Raw genomic sequence first — 22,760 nt, 5'->3', positions numbered from 1 at the left:
GGGTGTCCAAACATTCTAGTCATTTAAAAAAGATGTTTAACACTCTAATAATAAACCAACTTTTGTTATACATTCTAGTCATTTTCTCTAAGGAAGACGATGAAGTTATATGGAAGCATTGGATATTTGTAATTTAAATACATACCGTTTTTTAATTGAAAATAAGAAATATTAACTATGTCTATGTTTACAAACAATTTTCATTTATTATGCTATCTACGTATCCAAAAAAAAAAACTCATTTGTATTCCAGCTTTAATAAGATAGATAGATAGATATACTATATCACTGATATAATTTATATATTTCAAAGAGTTAGCCTTAAAGTTTAAAAATAAACTTTAAGAGTATTTCCAAAAAAAATTCTTTATTTTAAAGTATATTTGAAGTTTCAATGTGTTCTTCTCTAAAAGCAAAAGTTCAAACTTAATTTCAAAATTATATGTATTTTACATTATGATCCTTATATTTATCATAACTAATGTAAATCCATAAAACTTTTATAAATAACTAACACTCATATAAAAATATTACAGCGATATTAATTAATAAAATCTTACACTAAAATATAAAATTATAAATAGAAATACATACTTAAATATTAAAATACACAAGAGAAATACCACATTATTCTATAAAATTATTTATGTCATGCTTCATCTTTAGTTACACAAAATTTGTTTGGACAATATTTTGGAGATTCTGGAACAAATTTACCAAACTATTATGTTAGTGCAAATATGACACCGCAATTAGATAATGCAGAAGATAAATCAAGAGAAAAAATAGATACAAGCAAACAACTATTGCTTTATTAGAAATTTCCTAAACAATCTATTACAAGGCTTGCTTATCAGCTTTACATAACATGTTAACACTCTAACAGCTTCTACTGAAAGATTCCTAATCTACCCAAACTTGTCTCTCTGTCGTCAGTACTTCAGCTTCTGCTTCAGCACGACCCAAGAACACTCCTAAGGGATTTTCACCCTTCCTCTATAATAATAGCCCAATGTCTTATGGAATACACACGAATCCATAGCTCTTTTATAGTGATCTCCACGTTCCTGAAACCTTAGCCTCCAAATAACATGGATATGGACAACTTCCATATCAATAAGTACACTTTCATTTTCTTGAAATGTACTTACTCCTCAAGGCATAAACTTGCTCCCCAAATTTATCTCTTGCCTTTCTCCACGGTATAAAATTTCTCCTCAAGTTTATCCTACGCCAGCTCAGAATCTTGCGTCCACATGGTCTCTACCACTCTGCATGCCTTCTGGTTCACTCTTTGACACACACTAACTCAACAACTACTTCAACGACTACGTCAAGACATAAACCCTCAGTTTATCCTTCTCCATCTCAGTATATCTTGCATCCACATGGTAATCCACACCCCGCATGCCTTATATAGTAACAACTAATGCATCCATCATCAGTGACTTTGTCGCCTAGTTAGTCACGAAATACTATTGACATCTACAAGCTCCACTTGCATCTTCAATCTCCCCATTTTAGCTTTGTGTGCGATCAAGCACAATATCCTTCTGGTTCAACAACCACGTTTTCTCACCTAGAAACTTCCAAACTTGATATGCCATTCTCCCCCATGAGAGTTGCACTATCTTCATCTTCTACAATAGATATAATTTTCTCTCCCACGAGATAAGCACCATCTACATCAAGACGTCCATCACCATGCTCTTCTCCCCCACGAGATATGCATTCTTTGGACCATAACGTCACCACTTATCCCTCTACTTGATTGCATACTAAGCTAAAACAGATGCTTAGATGTCAATACAAACATAACATACACACCCATCTGCTTCTTCATGCGTATTGAATCGGGCTCTGACGCATCCGCCGAACTACTTCTTGAACTACCTCTCGAATCACTCCTTATCTTGGCTCCTTAGGCTTGGGCTTTTTCCCCTCTGCTGTAAATATGGTATGCTCCTCCCATCCAATCTTCACAGCTATCCACACAGCATCATTGATTCCTCGAACCAACAACTTCATGCGCACCTTCCAATGACCATACCGTCCATCCTTCAACATGATTGTCTTCTGCATAGAACAATCGTGTACATCTTCACCTTCAGGATCACACCAGTAACTTAGGTGACCCGCTCTGATACCAATTGTTAGTGAAAAGATGACACCACAATTAGGTAATGCATAAGATAAATCAAGAGACAAAATAGATACAAGCAAACAACTATTGCTTTATTAGAAATTTTCTAAACAATCTATTACAAGACTTGCTTATCAGCTTTACACAGTCTGTTAACACCCAAACAATTGCTACTGAAAGATTCCTAATCTACCCAAACTTGTCTCTATGTCGTCAGTTTTTCAGCATCTTCTTCAACACGACCCAAGAACACCCCTAAAGAATTTTCACCCTTCCTCTATAATAATAGCCCAGTGTCTTATGGAATGCACACGACTCCATAGCTCTTTTATAGTGATCTCCACGTTTTTGAAACCCTAGCCTCCAAGGAACATGGATATAGACAACTTCCACATCAATAAGTACACTTTCCTTTTCATGAAATGTACTTATTCCCTAGACTATTTGATGGGTGGGTGCACTATTGCTATTAAAAGAACAAAGATGCATATGAAAAAGATTGAACCTTGGGAACTATGGGTGCACAAGCTGCTTTTTACCATATGAACTAACATAATTTGATGTTTCTATATACAAAATTTTGAAGTTTAAGATAATTATGGGTGCACTTGCACCCACACCTTACAACATGGCTTCGCCACTGCTTTTTCCTCAAGGCATAAACTTGCTTCCCAAGTTTATCTCTTGCATTTTCTCTACGGTATAAACTTTCTCCTCAAGTTTATCCCACGCTAGCTCAGCATCTTGCGTCCACATGGTCTCTACCACTCCGCATGCCTCCTGGTTCACTCTCTGACACACACTTCTTCAGCAACTGCTTCAGCAACTACATCAACGACTACGTCAAGATATAAACCTTCAGTTTATCCTTCTCCATCTCATCATATTTTGCATCCATATGGTAATTCACCACTCCGCATGCTTTATGTAGTAACGACTAATGCATCCAGCATCAGTGACTTTGTCGCCTAGTTAGTCACGGAAGACTATTGACATCTACAAGCTCCATTTGCATCTTCATATTAGTGTTGTTGTAATATTTAAATTTGTGTAATAATTATATCTTCAGATATCTTTTTAAATTATTTTATTAAGTTCCTTTTGTAATATTCTTGTTGTCTACCTATAGTTTTAAATTATTATAAATCTTATTTTAATTTTTTATATTTTTCTGTGTAAAAATTGAATTGATAAAAATAAATTTGAAATAATTATGAGATATAAAACTTTTAAGTATTAAAACGATAAAAAGAAAATACTTAAGAATTATAAATGTGATGTATAATTATTATAAGGACTAAAATGCAAATACAAAGATGAAACTTCAAATTTGAAGTTTTGAATATGAAGTTTCACTGCTCAAAACTCTAAATTTTATATTTTAAAATTCTTTTTTGGAAAGCAAAAACTTCTACACTTGGAGTTATAGAGTTTTTTATGGAAATGTTCTAAACGGCTTGTATCACTTTTTTTTTTTTGAAAAATGAAGAAACCGAAGTCTATAGAAAATCTCATCTCAGTATAGTGGTTAGAGAGTAAGATAATAAATATTTTAACCAACTACACGAAACATTCTTATCGAAATATGGTCTTTCATCCTAGCGTTTGTTGCAAATGATGTCCCTGTTGGGAAGTACAAATAAAAAGGAAGATATATTAAAAAGACAAAAGATGGTGTTTATGACATAAGCAAGGCCCCCTGAATTTTTTTTTTTCTGGATGCTCATCTTTTAAAATCAAGTGGTAGACGAATTTGAATTATTTCGAAGAGATGCTATGTCCAGCTAAATCTGATTTATATGAGAAAATAGAACATCACTGCTTCTCACCTTCTTGGCAAAAGAATCTGTACGCAAGTTCCTACATGACCTGGGTATGCGAGTGATGCTGAAATCTGAAAAATCGGTTTGTAGAAGTCAAAATGAGACTAGCTTGGAAGTTAATGCTGGCCAGTCGTTGGGGTTAGCAATCATGTCCACCAGGTCGGAACAATTCATCTCCATATGTATCGTGGTGCAATGTAATTCACCTAAACGTAAACATGACATCGTCTTTATGAATTCTTCCATCTCAGCATGAAGAGTTGATAGACTTTTACGGCACCTCTGAAGTCCAAATCTTTCGACTCCCATTCGATCCTTATAGAAGCATCCTAGTCCACTGACCTTGCCATTGCATTTGTATTGTGTGGTACCATTGCCAAACCAGTTTCCCGAGAGGAGTCCGAACTCTCATCTTCTCAGTTAATTCGTGAAGTGGATGGGATATTCATTGTCTAGAAAAAGAATTTTACCAGAGAAACTGATATTATGTTTGGAACCATTCTTACAAGCAAACAACAAGCTCATCAACGTAGACAACAAAGTCTAATACAATATATCTATATATCTTTGTCTCTTACCTTAAAATTTAATATTTAAAGTCATCGAATTCAAGAATCTATATGTTTATTCCTTTTATTTTGACTAAACTATATGTTTATTCTTATTTGTCTATTTATACCTTATCATTTACATAGTTTATGTATATCAGGATTTTGTCAGGGTCGGAATATCTAGTTGTTTATATAAATCTGATTAACTCCCTCCTCGTCAACCAACATGTTGTTGTCACTAAAATGGGAACTATATACAAACAAATTCGTGCTTTCCTTTAATTACGTATACTGACCATGTTTTGTGTATAAATAAACCACATAATTTGCATACAATAGCCTAAAGTATAGTTTGTGGCTTATACGTACGAACATGGCTAAATGTTTTCTACCTCTTATTCCTTTATTCTTGATTGTTCTTCTTCTTGCCGTCGCCGTTTCAGAATCCAAAGCATACTCAACAACAACGCCGTTCGAAGGACATAAGCCGGAGAAACTCAGCCACCTCCACTTTTACTTCCATGACGTAATCACTGGCGACAAACCAACTGCCATAAGAGTCGCTGCCCCCCCTGGAACAAACTCCTCCGCAGTCTCATTTGGTGTGGTTATGATCGCCGACGACCCGTTGACAGAGGGACCAGACCCGAGCTCGAAGGAAGTCGGGAGAGCTCAGGGGATGTATGTTTCGACGGACATGAACATGTTAAGCTTCACAATGGTCTTTAACTTGGTGTTCACGGAAGGAGAGTTTAACGGGAGCACCATAGCTATGTATGGACGGAATCCGATAATGTCGAAGGTGAGGGAGATGCCGATCATCGGAGGCACCGGGGTGTTCAGGTTTGCTAGAGGCTACGCACAAGCCAGAACTTATAAACTTGTTGGTTTAAATGCCGTGGTTGAATACAATGTATTCATTTGGCATTAATTATATATATGGGATTTTGTTTATGTGATTCGAGATTGAATTGTTTCACTTTTTGTTTGTTGTGGTTGTGTCGTCGGTGTTGTCGTGTGTAAATTGTAATTTGGTGAGTTATATTGATATGGCTAGCTCTGTCTATATGCACATTAATACTGTATTCCAAATCTTGTACGAGTGACTGCAATCGCATGTTTTGGCCACACATAGGTAAGTACCGTTATTTTTCGTAAGAACGAAACAACACAGAAACACAAAATACTAATGAACAAAATTCTCCGAAATGTCTTTTATTAGAAATCTCTTAAACAAATTACACTTTTTGTTTAATCAGATTTACTTGATTTCACGCTTTTGAATCGACACTGAGCAATTTCTAATCTACCCAACCTTAATCTAACAACCAAGTTTCCCGACTTGTTCAACACCCAAAATCTTGTTCAACTTTGACACATCACTGTTTTCTCTCTGCATTCCTAAAACGTTGAAGACAAACTCTCAAAGCTTGATACCTTCAACCTCTCAAGCCAATCTTCGTTTTAATCTTGATAAGTCTAAATCTTCTGATTCATCCTTATCTTTAAGGTTTACAATCATTATCTTTTGCCAAATCGTAATTAATATCTCCAACCAATAAAATGACGCCACATCATAACACTTTATGACTTGTGCAACCACGAAGCAACGTCGAACACATTTATTCGCAGACTCCTAGTCTCAGCAATCTCCCCCTTTTTCACTGAGTTTTACAACTCAAGCTTACTAGCTAACAATTGCAAGAAACTCCCCCTTAACTAAGTATCATCAAACTGAAACAACTCTTCATTCTCCCCCTGCTTGAGCGACAAAACTCTTTGAAAATCTCCATAACATATAATTCCTTTGTCACATCTCTTAGAACCCCATCCTGCTCATGCCAAGCATAAATCATTGGTTTCATTAACATGCCTGAGTATACCTCGAACAGCTTCAGTATTAACACATCTCCTGTTGACATTTGTGCATCCCAATTTTTCTGAACATGCTACTTTGCACATAAGCTCTTGAACACTGTTAGTCTCCTTACATTTGGAATACAAATCTGATTTTGCAATCCATACCTTACAATAGCTTTTTGGCTCAACATAACATTTGTTTTCACTCCAAGCCTTCTTGATATTGTTGATTCGTTCATAACAAAATCGATGAGTATGTCCATGTCTCCCACAAGAATAACATCCATGGTTGAGACTATGTTCTCCAGCCTTCCTTGACTTAGTCTTGCTTTCCAAAGCATCACAGTATTTTTGCATGTGTTCATGTTTCCCACAGGAGTAACAACCATGTTTGCCTTCTGATTTTTCTGTTCAACAAGTACTTTCCGGCTTGAACAGGTTTGATGTGATTCAATCTCCTTTGGTTTATTATCACGAACTGGTTCAGCACGAAAAAATTAATCAGACCTGTTTGATTTGATACACTGTTTGTGGAGCTTAACACACGATATTCCTTGTATCCTAGACCCCAATTCTGTTTTGCATGATGTCCCATGGCAAGAAGAGTATCTAAATCCTTTGTTCCTTTGCTCAACATCCTGATCTTCTTGTGATTTTCATTAAAATTATGCTCAAGACTTCTGCTTTTCTCTTTTTCTTCTGACAAAAGATCTGATAATCTATTTATCTTTGATTCCAATACAGATGAATTTTCCTGTTTATCTTCTGTCTGCTTGTGCAACCCTTTATCCTTCGTTACACATGTTGACGTCTCCAACATCAATGTTGTAGACTTTTCCATCTCCGTTATATTAATCTGAGCTTCTAGTAGCGTCTTGTTTTTTAGCATGTTCAGATTCTCTTTGCTCAATTCAACCCAACTATCATAGAGCTTACGATATTCAGCCTTCATATCTATCTCTCCATCACTATCTGAATCATAATCCATCTCTAGCTCTTCATCACTTTCTTTTCCAACAAGAGCTAGAAGATTAAGCTTTTCATCACTTCTCTTCTGATGATATGGACATTCAACCCCAGACTGTCTCTTGCACACATCATGGCGATGAGAATCACATGTTTGACTACTTTTACTAGTACAACACTCATGTGAGTTAGAGTTCCTTATGTGCTCTTTCTCAAATTGCTTTAAAGCCTCCTTGAAGTTTTGTGTCAGTAATTCAACACACTCGTCCAATTTTTGATTCAAACTTTCATGAAGTGACTGAAATCTGTCAATTTCCTTCTCATCAGCGAAAACTGTTTCTTTTCCTATCTTGGATGGACATGTAGTTGCTTCCATCTCTTCAGCTTTAAGAATCCCAACCAACTGTGAAAACTTCATCTCATCTGTATTCATCCCAACCTTGAACAATGCCTTACATGATGCATACTTTTCTGGATGACATCGTATCAGCTTCTTGACCAGTTTCTTATCCTTAAAGTTTTTACCAAGGACAATTGCTTCATTTGCAATAGATCTCAACTTTGAGCTAAAACTCGTGACAGATTCTTCTTCAGTCATTTTCAAGTTCTCAAATTGAGATTCCAAGTAGTCTAGTCTCGCTCTTTTAACTGTGGATGTTCCCTCATAGTACTCCACAAGTGTGTCCCATGCATCCCTGCACGAGCTTAAACTGATCAGAACTGATTGCATTGAAGATTTCTGATAGAGCCTTTGCGTTGAGTCTTGATGTCGTCTTTTCTGCCTTTGTCCAGTTATTTTTGGGTTTAGGTATCTCCTCATCCTCTTCAGTAAAAATTGTTGGATCTGTTCATCTTGTTTCAACCACTGTCCAGACGTCTTCCTCAATCCCTTTGAGTTGTTGTCTCATGCGTACCTTCCAGTGCCCAAAGTTGTTTTCATCTAACATGAGTGATTTATGAGCCGCCACACACTCTGTTGTTTCCATGTTCTCCGCAGGACCTCAACATGCTATAGATATCTAGATCTAGGTAGGTGACCTGCTCTGATACCAATTGTAAGAACAAAGAACACAGAAACACAAAATACTAATGAACAAGATTCTCCAAATAACGGTTGTCTTTTATTAGAAATCTCTTAAACAAATTACACTATTTGTTTAATCAGATTTACTCGACTTCACACTTGTGAATCGACGAGAAATTTCTAATCTACCCAACCTTAATCTAACAACCAAGTTTCCCGAATTTTTCAACACCCAAAACCTTGTTCAACTTTGACACATCATTGTTTTCTCTCTGCACTCCTAAAAACGTTGAAGACAAACTCTCAAAGCTTGATACCTTAAACCTCTCAAGCCAATCTTTGTTTTAATCTTGATAAGGATGAATCAGAAAAGTCTAAATCTTCTGATTCATCCTTATCTTTAAGGTTTACAATCATTATCTCTTTCCAAATCGTAATTAATATCTCCAACCAATAAAATGATGCCACGTCATAACACCTTATGACTTGTGCAACTACGAAACAACATCGAACACATTTATTCTCAGACTCCTAGTCTCAACACTTTTAACTGGTGGTAGTGTGGTATCTATAGTTAAAAACATATTGAGTTTAGAACTACTAGTATGCAATGTTCAAAGCTCTTACAAAAACCAAAGAAATTCAAAGCTTAATTCAATCCCTACTGAGTTGTTTGGACTCTAAACAACTTTTGGTTGTTATTATATGTTTGGCTTGGAATGGTTTATTCTACTAATCCTACCAATATTTTTATTAATTATTTTGAATGAAAATGTAATGATCATTTCATCAGTTCTATATCCATCCATTCCACAGAAATACATACATGATGTAAAGAATACATTTCTCATTAACTTTGATAAAAGTATAAATAAATCAATGTATTATATTTTTCTGCCTATCTCGTTTATATTGTTCCATTTAATTTTTTTTTATAAGCCCTATCGGATGATCCAGTCGGCTCCGTGAAGAACACACTTAGTGATACAAAGTGGAATAACCTGAAAGTGTACCACACTGTCTGATCCGAGTTTAAAATGTCTTCTGGCTAATGTCAGGGAGTGGACCAATCATTTGTTATTGTCCACCATATAAACCATTTGGGCCGTAGCCCAAACCCAGACTAGCCTGATAATTTAGTTTCTAAAGAGAATCAAACCCATGACTGATGTGGGTACACACCAAACCCCCAGAAATTCTCAGTAGGCTATTTTTTTTTTTTTTGATAAGCTGTTCCAGTTAAATTTATTCCAATAATTACTATTTATGTCTACCACTTACGGATCTATAGCTTCGTAGCAAAAACTTAAAACACATTTGTTACATAACTTACATTTTAAAGGAATAACATACTTTGAAAAAGAGGTGCGATGATTTGGAACACTTTATTTAACTAATTGATTATCAGATTATGAACGTACACTTCTTTTTTTTGACATCTGAGATTTTATAAACATGGTAACAAGCGTAAGAGAATAAGGTTACAAGAACCAAAAGCCTCAAACAAATGAGGAGTCAAAAAGCTAAACAAGCTGAGTACAACAATCATAAGATAACCATATCATTATCCAAAGTATTCCTAAGCCAAAAAGGAGCACCATAAGCCACATATGAATGTATCCGGCGACCAAAAGAAGCACTTTGAGCAATGAGATAGGCACTCTGATTTGTCGCAGCTGTTTCAGAATGTAGTTTCCATTTTCGAATTTTCGATAAGGCCAAGTTGATCTCTAAAGCTTGGAAAGCAAAGGAGGGCCAAGCTTTTGGACCAGTGACCGCCCCAATCAATTCAGAAGCTTCAGAACCAAATATTACCTGAGAGAATTTTAAGTCTGACATGCTTTTAATAGCCCATAGAAGACATTGAAGTTTTGCTTCTGCTAGACTATCAATATCAGAAATAGCATGTCTGCTGTGTAAAAGGACTTGTCCTTGATGATTCCTTAGTAACCATGCAACTCCAGCCAAATTAAAATTTTTATCCCAGGAGTAAGCTAGATTACATTTGATCCAAGAGATTGAAGGAGGAATCCAGCTTCTGTTAGAAAGAGCTTTTGGTATTTCTTGGCAGAGATTCTGTTCTGCAACAGCTTTTTGAGCTAGAAACCAAGCATCCACCTCTTGCCTTATCTTTTTAAGAGTTTCTAAAGGACAGAAGCCTCTGCCTTCAAAAGTGAAAGTATTTCTGCTTTTCCAGATATGCCAAAGTACCCAAGGGAACATCCTAGTTATTTCAAATGGCATCAAGGATGATTTACTTACTTTGAGAAGGTGATGGAAGTTTGAGTAAAGAGAGTCTGAAGAGAAATCTGAATGTGGTCTTGGAAAGAGAGAAAGCGCCCAGACTTGTCGAGCCACAGTACATGAGAAAAGGAGATGATTTATTGATTCACCTTCCAGTCCACAGACTTGGCATCTAGAATCAACATTCATTCCTCTGGATATAATCATATCAGCCACAGGGATAGCTTCAGAAAGGACTTTCCAAAGAAAAGTTTTTATCTTCGGGGAAGTATTTAAGGACCAAACCTGAATTTTAAGCTCATTGACCGAAGGTAACGCTGATGCTTCTACCAATAGCCGACTGTTAGTAAACTGGTATTGCGGCCAGTAACCTGATTTGACCGAATAATCCCCGCTTCTATTATGACCCCAAACCCAAAAGTCATCTTTAGATATCACAGGACGTGATTTTAAGATGCATTTAATATCTTCAGGGTAAAAGAGATCATCAAGCTTTTCTTTGATCCAATCCCTTCTTTCATAGTCAATAAGATCGCTCACTCTAAGATCAATATCAATGATTGGATTTTTAATCAACGGTCTACGCATATGATGATCTCTAATCCAAGGATCTGTCCAAACATGAAGAGAAAGACCATTTCCAACCAATTTATGAAGACCTTTAGTCAAGAGATCCCTACCATGAAGAATGCTTCTCCAGGCAAAAGAGGGTCTTGAAGAAAGAGAGGCAGACAAGAAATCTGAATCCGCAAAAATATTTGCTTTTCATGAATTGAGAGAACAGACTATCAGGGTTTTTGAGAATAATCCAAGCTCGTTTAGCAAGCAAAGCTTGATTAAACACCTCTATATCTCTAAAACCCATTCCACCCTTTTCTTTAGATAAACACATTCTCTCCCAACTGACCCAATGTATCTTTCTCTTATCTTCTGAGGAGTCCCACCAGAAATTTGCAATAGCAGAAGTCAAAGAATCACAAGTAGTTTTAGGGAGTTTAAAACAAGACATAGCATGGATAGGCATCGCTAAAGCTACTGTCTTTATGAGAATGTCTTTACCACCTTGAGACAACAGTCTAGAGAACCAGTTGGAGCATTTATTTTTCAGGGAATCTTTAATATATTTAAGCATGTCTACCTTTGAACCTTTGAAGCATTCAGGAAGACCTAAATATGTTCCCATTCCCCCTTCTTTTTCAATTTCCAGAGTCTTCTTAATCACCTCTTTAGTACTTGCAAGAATTTTGGATCCAAAAAAGATGGAGGACTTACTTGGATTAACCAACTGACCCGTAGCCGCTCCATAAACATTGAGAATCCTTTTAAGTTCTTCAGATTGAGATGAATTAGCTTGGCAAATGAAAAGAGAATCATCTGCAAACAGAAGATGGTGAAGAGAAGGTCCTGATTCTGAAAACCGAATACCTGAAATTTTATTCAAGGCTGAAGCTTGATTCAACAAATGTATTAGAGCTTCTGTGCAGAGGACAAAAAGAAATGGAGATAAAGGATCTCCCTGCCTCAAGCCTCTTTGTGGAACGATTAAACCATGGGGTTTATCATTGATCAAGACAGAATATGTAACCGAAGTAACACAAACCATAATCCAGTCAACCCATTATTGATGAAACCCCAACGCCTGCAAAAGTTCTTTAAGAAATTTCCACTCTACCCTGTCAAAGGCCTTGGACATATCAGATTTGATAGCCATAAATTGTGAAGAGAGTGTAGGTTGAGTAGACAGACTATGTAGCACCTCATGAGCCATAAAAATATTATCATAGATTAGCCTCTCAGATACAAAAGCTGACTGTGTGGGAGAGACAATGAGAGGAAGTATAGGCTTTAATCTCTGTGATAAAATCTTGGCGATGACCTTATATAGTACAGAACAAAGGCTAATAGGTCTTAAGTCTGACATTAGAGAAGAATTAACCTTTTTAGGGATGAGGCACAACTGAGTATAGTTCCATTCTGACGGTAAGACTCCTGTGCGAAAGAAATTACAGATCTCCGCTGTAACTTGTTCTCAAACTATGTCCCAGAACTGCTGAAAAAAGAGACTTGACATTCCATCAGCACCAGGAGCCTTTGAGGGGTTAATAGAAAATACTGCATCCTTAACTCTGGGTTGAAAATCGTGGAAAATATGGTGAAAATCCAAGGGATTGGTGGAGGAGAACAACGAAGAGAAGTAATCAACCGCAATGACACCTTTAGAACATTCATTTCTTTGTTCTCTGCCCATCTGATCAGATAGCTTTTCAATAAACATCTTGGAACGGTTTGCTTTAACCGAAGCGTGAAAGAACTTAGTATTCTTGTCCCCTGATTTTGCCCATTTTTCCTTGCATTTTTTACTCCAATAGGACTTTTCATCTTTGTAAGCCTTCATAAGATCAAATTTCAGTATATGAAGTCTATTGAAATTAGGATAGGCTGAAGAATGCTCTATCTCTAACTTCGATTGCAATTCCAAAATTCTGTTTTTGGAATTAAGGTTGTTGACCTTTTTTAGCTTACTGAGAGCTTTCCGACAAAGCCTGATCCTATGAGAAACCGGAGCATCACTGAGAAGAGGAGAAGCATTCCAAGCCTGAGAGACAGAATGTCTAATGTTTGGTTGATGCAAGAATCTGCAGTCAAATTTGAATTGCCCTCTATAAGATTCTTGAGAAGCCATCAAACTCAGAAGAACAGGTCTATGATCAGAGCCTCTTTTCTCGAGGAATGCTTGATTTGAAGCCGAAAACATATGGAACCATTCCCTATTTCCAAAGCTTCTATCGAGTTGACATTTTATCCACTTTTTATTCCTCATTCCTCCCCAAGTAAGAGCATTCCCTGTACTAGGAGTTCAGACATTTGACAAGCTTTTATCATGTTGCTAAAGGGGATACAATCGGAATCCTTTCTCAGGATCACCAGATTTTTCACCGCTGTGTAAAATGTCGTTAAAATCACCTAGCATACACCAGCTTTCGCTACGGTTAACGCCGATTCTGGAAATACGTTCCCAAACTTTAGGTCTATTTACATTCAAAGGATCCCCATATACACATGATAAGTAGAAACTGAAGGAGTCAAACTGTACAAAGCAGTCCAAAAGATTCTTATCTACAAACTTCAGATCAAGCCTCACATTTTTCTTACAAAACAGAGCCAACACACCACTTTGTCCTATAGGTTCCACTGTATAAAATCTATTATAACCTAACCATTCCTGTACATCCACCAAAGCATCTAGTCTCCATCAGAAACAAAATCTCAGGAAAATAAGTAGAACGAATTTCCCTGAAATGAAGAATTACCAAGTCTTGAGAGCGCCCCAAGCCCTGGCAATTCCACCTCACAAGGCTCATAAATCTTTGGGCAGTCCCTCCATTGGGACCGCCTCATTAAGCTTTCGCTTTATCGATGAACCTTGCTTTTCTTTCTCGTCAGCTTTTCTCTTAACTACGGGAGTCGAGTTACTGGGACAGTTGAACTGAATAATGGCTTCATTGGGCTTGCGCTGACTTCTGGAAGGCCTTCTTCTTGCTTTACCAGAATTAATACCCCGAGCTGTACCAGAAGAAGAAGCTTCACCCACGTTGTCAGAATTGACTGAAGAGAAATCCAAGTATGCAGTAGAGTTTTCATAAAAACTATTTCCAGAGCCTTCAGAACAAAAGTATTCCGGTCTTGAAGCTTCATTGATAACTCTTCCAGCCTGAATGGCAGAAGCCAAAAGCTTGTTCTGATAACCGGAAGATTGGGGAGTTAACTTTGAAGGAACCGAGCTCTGATATTCGAAGACTGGACCTTTTCCTTTATCTATCTCTTTTGTTATTACCGGAATAGATTCCAGACTACGGAAAGATTTTTGAGCGATAGGATCATTCCATAAGTCAGCCAGCGAAGATTTGATCCTATGCTCCCTTACAAGTTTCTCCGGAACTGAAGCTGCAAGAAGATACTGTCTCATGCCATCAAGAACTTCCTCAGCTATTCTTTGCCTTCCTGTTGCCGGATTAATTCCTACTTGATTGTCATCAAGCACACTAAATAAGGGATCAGATTCCTTTAAGACTTTTTCCTTAGCCACCAATGAACCTTCCTTTCTAAAAACTGCCAGATTCGACTGATTTCGAAGGGTTCTCAGCTTTAAAGGACAAGAAGTTTGCTCATGAGTTAAGCGCTGACAGTGGAAACATCTTTTTTGTATCCTTTCATACTCATACATAATAGTAGCTTGACCTCCTTCTGGAAGATTGATAACCTTTGATTTGCTAAGAGGTTTAGAAACATCAAGCCTGATCTTGACTCTTTCGTAATCATTGCTATGTGGTATATTTGGATCAAAAGCTACTTCCACCACCTGACCAACTAAATCACCAAAAGCCGAAATCGATTCTGCCGTATAATGATTGACTGGGATGTTCCTCAGACGAACCCAAATATGAACGAAATTTAGATAATCTGGAGGGGGTTTCTCAACCCAACGCTCTATTGCTAAAGCCCAATCATTAAACGTATGAACCCCTTTATTGTAGACATCTTCCAAATCGTGTTCATGGTTGAAGATGAATTGAAATCTCTCTTGTGATAGTGCCACACCACGAACTCGATCATATGAACGTACACTTCTGTCGTACAATTACCGACTTTTAAAAGAAAAAAAACATGAAATCTGATTAATTAAAAATAATCGATATAACAGTAGCAAAACGCGACACAATATTCAACTTTTTCAGATATATAAATATAAAAATAAAAATGGTAATAATATAAGTCATTTACAATAAAATAAAATAAAAAAATTTCAAATATAATAAAATAATTCTACTATAAGTAGTGAAATTCAGGGGTGATCTCAGGTAAGAAGGAGGTGTGGCACAGGCCCCACACTGATTTTTTATTTTTCTTTAGTAATTAATCAAAATTTATTTAAATATCCCTAATGTATATACAAATTAAACCTTGTGTCCCAGACTAAAAAAATGTTCTCGGTCCCCCCCTGACTGAAATTAATCTCTCCCAAAATGCAACGACCGGATAAAGCAATATACGAAAAAGTAATGATATCATACGAACAAAATCAAAGGCTCAACTCCGTTAGTTTCTTCTGGGCACATGCACCTAGTCCTTCTAATCTAGACCCGCATCATTTTAGACAATCCAAAGTGTTCCGTTATGTAATATCTTGTTCTTTATATAACACCCCGCTCCCCCGTCATCCGAACCGGGGTTCCGAGCAGGTGTTATGGATACGCGTCACTCATTTTAGACAACCCATCGTGTTCCGTTACTGGCCCCATGAGTCATCAGACGCATTGCCTTATATAAAATACCATCCACTATCCATATACTTCTAATTACAGTCCTGCGCAAATGTGAAATAGAAAGGAAGGAAGGGATGCGCGATTGGATTACTCAGTGAAATGGCTCTAGACCAGCTTCCCCGCATGACACTCTACACTACTTGATGCGGGAAAGAGGATTGGCTAGCCACTAAAATCAATCGGTGCAACTTATCATATCATAACATCATCATTCTATGCATTTCTATCAACCTAGCGATCAGTCAATGCAAGAACTCAATCATTGCTACACATAACTCAACCGACTTGACCGACTCGACTTACTCGACTCCAAGCAACCTAGACGTAAGGACCTAGGGCTCGCTTCACGGACGTCCCACCTCGTGTTGGCCTATCCCGGGAGATCTTATGTGAACCACTGTCTCTCAGCTTCCTAAATGACTATCTGAGTTGCAGCTCATTGGCCCCTTCCAGCTCTGTCTGCCACCCCAGTCATAATGGCCATAATTCTTTCTGACTCGATCCTATGGCGCCCTTAAAATTTTCTATCCCGTATTTTGCAGTCACCTAATTTACACGACATTTCTCATTACTTCCCGTGGGCACCTCATCTTAGGCTACTGTCCCATGGGTCTCATCATTCACTCATGACATTTCTTTTTCAAGACGCCACCCGTTCTCGGTGTCACATACACATACACTTCTTTCCTCATTAACTTCTCATTCTCATTAACTCATTCATTAGACGCTACCCATTCTCGGTGTCACATACAATACACATCACATTCTCATTTCCATTCACAAACATTCAACTTTCATTCATCATATATCATTTGTACTTTCATTCACATCTGATACCATTGTAACGTCCACTATCAACCTAAAACAGTGTGTAGGTTCTTATGCAACATGATCCATTCATCTAGCATCCTAGCAGTCATTATGATCTAACAACCTAACTTCAAACATGGTCTAATCATACCTAGATCCAACATAGAGGAGTATAGAGATCATGAGAACATACCGGGTTCGAATCACCTCACCTTAGAATAGATCTGGATATGGATCTGGAGATCTGGAAAAAGTGAGATTTGGATCAACACGAAATCCAAAAGCTACAATTCGGGCTGCTCACAACCACCACCAGCACCACTCAGCGCCGGCGAGGAGAGAGAGAGAGAGAGATCGCCAAGGAGAGAGAGAGAAAGAGAGAGAGAGAGACGCACGAGGATAGAGAGAGGAGAGAGAGAGGAGAGAGAGAGAGTCGACGGCTAGGGATTTCGGTCTTCGGGATTTATCTGTAGAGCTTTGCTTCCAGTTTGTGAATGAGACAAAAGAAAGGGGGCGGAGCTTTATTTATAGGAGAGGAAAGGGAAAACCCTAGGTTTTTCCTATTGGGCCGTAGAGAACCTCATTCCCCTTAAAAAATTATAACGGGCCGGTTTTGGGATGTTACAGTTTATCTCTCGTTAACGGACATGTTGTTGTCATCAATAAACCAACAAATTTGAAAGTTGAAATGATACACAAATTATTATATAAACCAATTCATTTTGTGTATAAATATCACATTTGCATACAATAACTTAATGTATTTATTTCTTGACTTTGTAGCTTACAAACAACAACCATGGCAACGTTTTCAGTTTATTCTTCCCCTCTTCTCAACTATTCTTCTTCTTGGCATCACTGCTGCACAATTCGGTTTTCACTCCAAAATGACTCCGTTCAAAGGATACCAGCCAAAGAAACTCACGCACCTCCACTTCTACTTCCATGATTTCATATCCGTTGACAAACTAATCGCCATTATAAGAGTCACAATGCCCCGCGTCACAAACTCCTCGGCCGTCTCATCATTTGGTATGGTTGTGATAGCCGACAACCTGTTGACTAAGGCACCGGACCCGACCTCCAAAGAAATCAGGAGAGCTCAAGGGATGTATGCGTCGACAGATATGAACACATTAAGCTTCACAATGGTATTTAACTTGGTATTCACGGAAGGATAATTTAACGGCAGCACCGTCTGTAAGTGCAGTGAGTTCAGAGTAATAAAGTTCGGAAAATGAAGAAGACACAAGTTTCTCTTTTCGAATTCACTAGAACAAAAAAGTTTTTACACCAATCTTTTCTATTACAAGAATCTTTTAGGATACTCCAATCCTAAGCTAAAACTTACCCTAGAGTCTAGATTTGATTTATCAGGATCACGTAACCCCGAGCTAAACTCTCTTTGAGTCTAGACTTCAATCTTCCAACATTTTGAAAGTACGTCAGCAACTACATCAGCACCTAACATAGAACAGTGATAGCAAAGGCTTGTTCACACAAGCCCAAACAAAGATCTCTCAACTTTTCTTCTCATTGCAGAGACAAATTTTTTTCATAGAGACAAGTCCGCCTTGAATAGATAACCAGAACTTGCTCTCCAAGTTTTTTCAAAAACAACTTAAAATTTTTTCATATTTCTCAAAAGAATAACTCTCTTGCCTTTTTCTCTTCAAATAATATCATTTATCTTCAATGTAAATGTCTCAATAAATATATTCACTCTTCTTCAAGCTTAACAAGTCCACATACATCACAAAACATGAATTTCAACCCAATCGATCTTCATGACACACGCATGTACTACCTTGTAGTACTTCACGAACTGATACAAAATATACATCTTCAATCTCCCCTTTTTTGATTATGCATGTAAACTCATCACCTCTAGATAGAAAACTATGTCTTCAATCTCCCCCTATGAGTCACATCATGGTCAAAAAATAACATGAAGATCCATATCCTCCGAAGTGAGGATGAAATCCCATTCCACCATCTCCATAGTGATCAAATCTCTTAAACCACGTATTCTTGAGCCCAATTCCTCCATGATTAGCTTCTTGAACAGACTTGAAACAGTCACGTCGAACATGTCCTTAAACACCACAAGAATAACATATTGGACCATGACACCTCATACTATAAGCTTTGCTACATCTAATTCATCTCCCTCAACAACTTCAAACACTTTGTCCAAATGTGCCCAACAACACCACAATTCAAAAATTGACATTTATCTTCTTTCGCGAATATTCGATAAACCGTCATAGCAGTTTGGGCTCATCAAAATTGCAAGTGGGCCTTTGCCGCGTTTTAGGCATTTTCGGACCGTTCTTGATTACATGTTTCCTTAAGAATCTTCTCTTCTTCTGCAGCAGAAACCTCTTTTCTTGATAGCTTAATGAGCTCGTTTTCGTGTAAAAACTAATGACACAATCTTACAATTAAACTTCTACCTCTACAGTTCAACCAATCATCTCCAATATGTTTTAATGTAATGTTTATGGTTTAGGTTACAACATATATTATTTGATGGTGCAATATTTAGTATCGAGATATTTTCTATTCAACACAGGATTGAAAAGAATATCATATCTTATGGAATCATTAAGGAAGCGTTTATATATTAGATGACCCGATTCCGAATAGAAATGTTTAGATATTTCCTTAAGACTATTATATATATGTATGTCTACACGGACTAGGTTTTTATTTTGGAAACCAAAAATTACTTTAATAATAATGATACAGTTTTACATTGCTATATAACTATGTGTTATCATATTGTGTTAAAGCTGAAAACAAAATGATCATTTGGGTTGATTAATAGTAATTGTTGATGATATAAATATCTGAAGATTTAGTAGTCCAATATATGATAATAATATTCATCAAAAATATTACTCCCTCCGTTTCAGTTTAATTAGCGTTGTATAGTAAAACTTTTGTTACTAAATAAGTGTCGTTTTAGAATTTTAAAGCCAACTATATTAACAATATTCTTATTTTTATTTTTCTATTAGTTTAAATATGGCTAGGTTTATAGATAATGATGTTTTTATTTATAAAATATTCAAAATTAAATATTTTCTTATTCTGTGTGTATAAATCTAAAACGATAATTAAATGAAACAGATGGAGTAAGTAGTTATTGATTATATGGAATCGTCAGTTATATCAACCATTATATCAAACATAGAATGTATTAAATTCTGAAATAGGAATGTATAATTTTTTGGTTAAAAATACTTTAAGTCGTTAACCATAAATATAGTAGTGGACACTTGTAACTATGAAAATTCCAAGAAGATGTCAAAAAATGTCTTTTGTTTTAATTGTATTGATTATTATTAATAATTTATATATTTGTAACTGAAAAAAGAAAATATATATGTGATATTGATCAAGGCAAATGATCATATCTTAGAACAGTTAGATAAATTTTAGTTCAACAAGCAAGGTTTCCTGCAAACGCATTTGCGGACAAATCCCTTGCACCGACCTTCTGGAAAACCTTCGCTTATACATACTTGTTTGCAATTCCTCCACTTCAAACACATTCCCTTAAAAGTTATGCTCTTTGCTTCACACATTTGTTGTCCTTGAACCAATTTCATACCTATAAAAAATATTCAATAAGAATTAAAATTAATGGCCATAAATGTAATTAGGAACTACTAAAAACACTTTGTAATTAAACAAATATTTTTCAATTACTTCCATTGCTTAATATTATATGTAAAAGTTAATTATTTTATAACCAAAATCATGTGTTCAACAAAGAAATGCCAATTTCATGTTAGCTAACTAGAACAAAAAGTGTTCAATTTTATAATGACAATTTTGTTATATACTACGTTTTTCATGTAAGCTATGGGTTTTCATTATTCTATCTAATACTTTTTGTACAACATCATTTATTTTAATGTATGAGATGACATTGTAAACATAATATAAATAACTTATTCAATTAATGTTTTACACTTGCATGCAAGATATTGTATTATATCAAACAAAAGAATTAAAATATAAGTGTAAAACATATATATATATATTAGCAGATTTGGTTACATACATTATATAACTTAATATCAAGGAAATTACCTGGTCCGACAAGTAGTATGAATAAAAAGAAAAGCTTAGAGATTAACTGCATAAAACTTTCCATAGTTAGGAACTAGTTTATCGAAAGAAATATAATATAGAGGGAACAAATAGAAATATTGATATTAGAACTAACTTGTAACATTAGTTTGAGTAGCTTGAAATTTATAGTAACATAAGTATTATTTTAATAGGGAGAATATCAACATGTATATTATTTATTAATGTGGAATGATGAATAATAAACATTTGTGGAACATATATGTGATAATTCATATTTGTGTGATTATGTTCCTAATATATACATCTTGTACTTAATTGTACCATAGACTGCGTAGAATCTTAAAAAGACACTAGAGTTCGATCCACAAGGATGTGAGGTTTTTATTTTATTTCATTAATGTATGACTTTGATATATTATAATGAATATTTTAAATATATGATTTAAATTTTAGTGTGTTATATTGTGTAACTCTATGATATTAATGATTAGGTTTATTATTCGAAATTATTAATATATAATGCTTTTTATACATAATTTTATTTGTTATTAATTTTAGTTACATACTACTATATTTTTTGAATTTGTTACAGTAAATTTATAATCTGAAATAACAAATAGAGCATATTTTTATATTTTTTCCTTAATTCTACAATTTTCATACAATACATTTTTAAAATTTATATCAATACTTTATTTTGAAGTTTTTTTTTAATTTTTGGTCAAAATAAATTTGCTACAAAAGAGATATTTATTTTCAGTTATATATATATCATACCCAACTAAGATGCTGCACAATTCTGGATTACATGTTTCCTTAGGAATCTTCTCTTCTTCTGCAGCAGCAACCTCTTTTCTTGATAGCTTAATGAGTTCGTTTTCTTGTAAAAACTACATACACAATCTTACAATTAAACTTCTACTTCTACAGTTCAACCAATCATCTCCTATATGTTTTAATGTAATGTTTATGGTTTAGGTTACAACATATATTATTTGATGGTGCAATATTTAGTATCGAGATATTTTCTATTCAACATAGGATTGAAAAGAGTATCATTTCGTATGGAATCATTAAGGAAACGTTTATATATTAGATGACCCTATTCCGAATAGAAATGTCTAGATATTTCCTTAAGACTATTATATATATGTATGTCTACACGGACTAGGTTTTTATTTGGGAAACGAAAAATTAATTTAATAATAATGATACAGTTTTACACTGCTATATAACTATGTGTTATCATATTGTGTTAAAGCTGAAAACAAAATGATCATTTGGGTTGATTAATAGTAATTGTTGATGATATAAATGTCTGACGATTTAGTAGTCCAATATACGAATAATAATATTCATCAAAAATATTACTCCCTCCGTTTCAGTTTAATTATTGTTGTATAGTAAAACTTTTGTTACACAATAACTGCCGTTTTAGAATTTTAAAGTAAACTATATTAACAATATTCTTATTTTTATTTTTCTATTGGTTTAAATATGGCTAGGTTTATAGATAATGATGTTTTTATTTATAAAATATTCAAAATTAAATATTTTCTTAATCTGTGTGTATAAATCTAAAACGACAATTAAATGAAACAGATGGAGTAAGTAGTTATTGATTATATGGAATCGTCAGTTATATCAAACATTATATCAAGCATAGAATGTATTAAATTCTTAAATAGGAATGTATAATTTTTTGGTTAAAAATACTTTAAGTCGTTAACCATAAATATAGAAGTGGACACTTGTAACTATGAAAATTCCAAGAAGATGTCAAAAAATGTCTTTTGTTTTGATTGTATTGATTATTACTAATAATTTATATATTTGTAACTGAAAAAAGAAAATATATATGCGATATTGATCAAGGCAAATGATCATATCTTAGAATTAAGGTGTTAA

The 22,760-nt window shown here is 35.3% G+C and overlaps 2 protein-coding genes across 2 annotated transcripts; one reads left to right on the top strand and one right to left on the bottom strand.

The window, feature by feature from the left end:
• The first annotated feature begins 4,890 nt into the window (after positions 1–4,890).
• On the top strand, positions 4,891–5,448 carry LOC106294210 (dirigent protein 2). The gene has a single exon (XM_013729789.1). It carries the CDS (start codon positions 4,891–4,893, stop codon positions 5,446–5,448), a length of 558 nt encoding a protein of 185 aa, XP_013585243.1.
• Positions 5,449–13,969: 8,521 nt separating this feature from the next.
• Positions 13,970–18,873, bottom strand: LOC106344536. The gene is made up of 2 exons (XM_013783900.1): positions 18,694–18,873; positions 13,970–14,971 (listed from the first exon to the last, which is right to left on the bottom strand). Exons 1-2 carry the CDS (start codon positions 18,871–18,873, stop codon positions 13,970–13,972), a joined length of 1,182 nt encoding a protein of 393 aa, XP_013639354.1.
• Positions 18,874–22,760: the final 3,887 nt, after the last annotated feature.

This window comes from Brassica oleracea, chromosome C5, assembly GCF_000695525.1.
Source record: "Brassica oleracea var. oleracea cultivar TO1000 chromosome C5, BOL, whole genome shotgun sequence".
Lineage (NCBI taxonomy): Eukaryota > Viridiplantae > Streptophyta > Magnoliopsida > Brassicales > Brassicaceae > Brassica > Brassica oleracea.
Note: the sequence above shows the minus strand (reverse complement) of the source record. Positions and strands in the feature narration are given on the sequence as shown.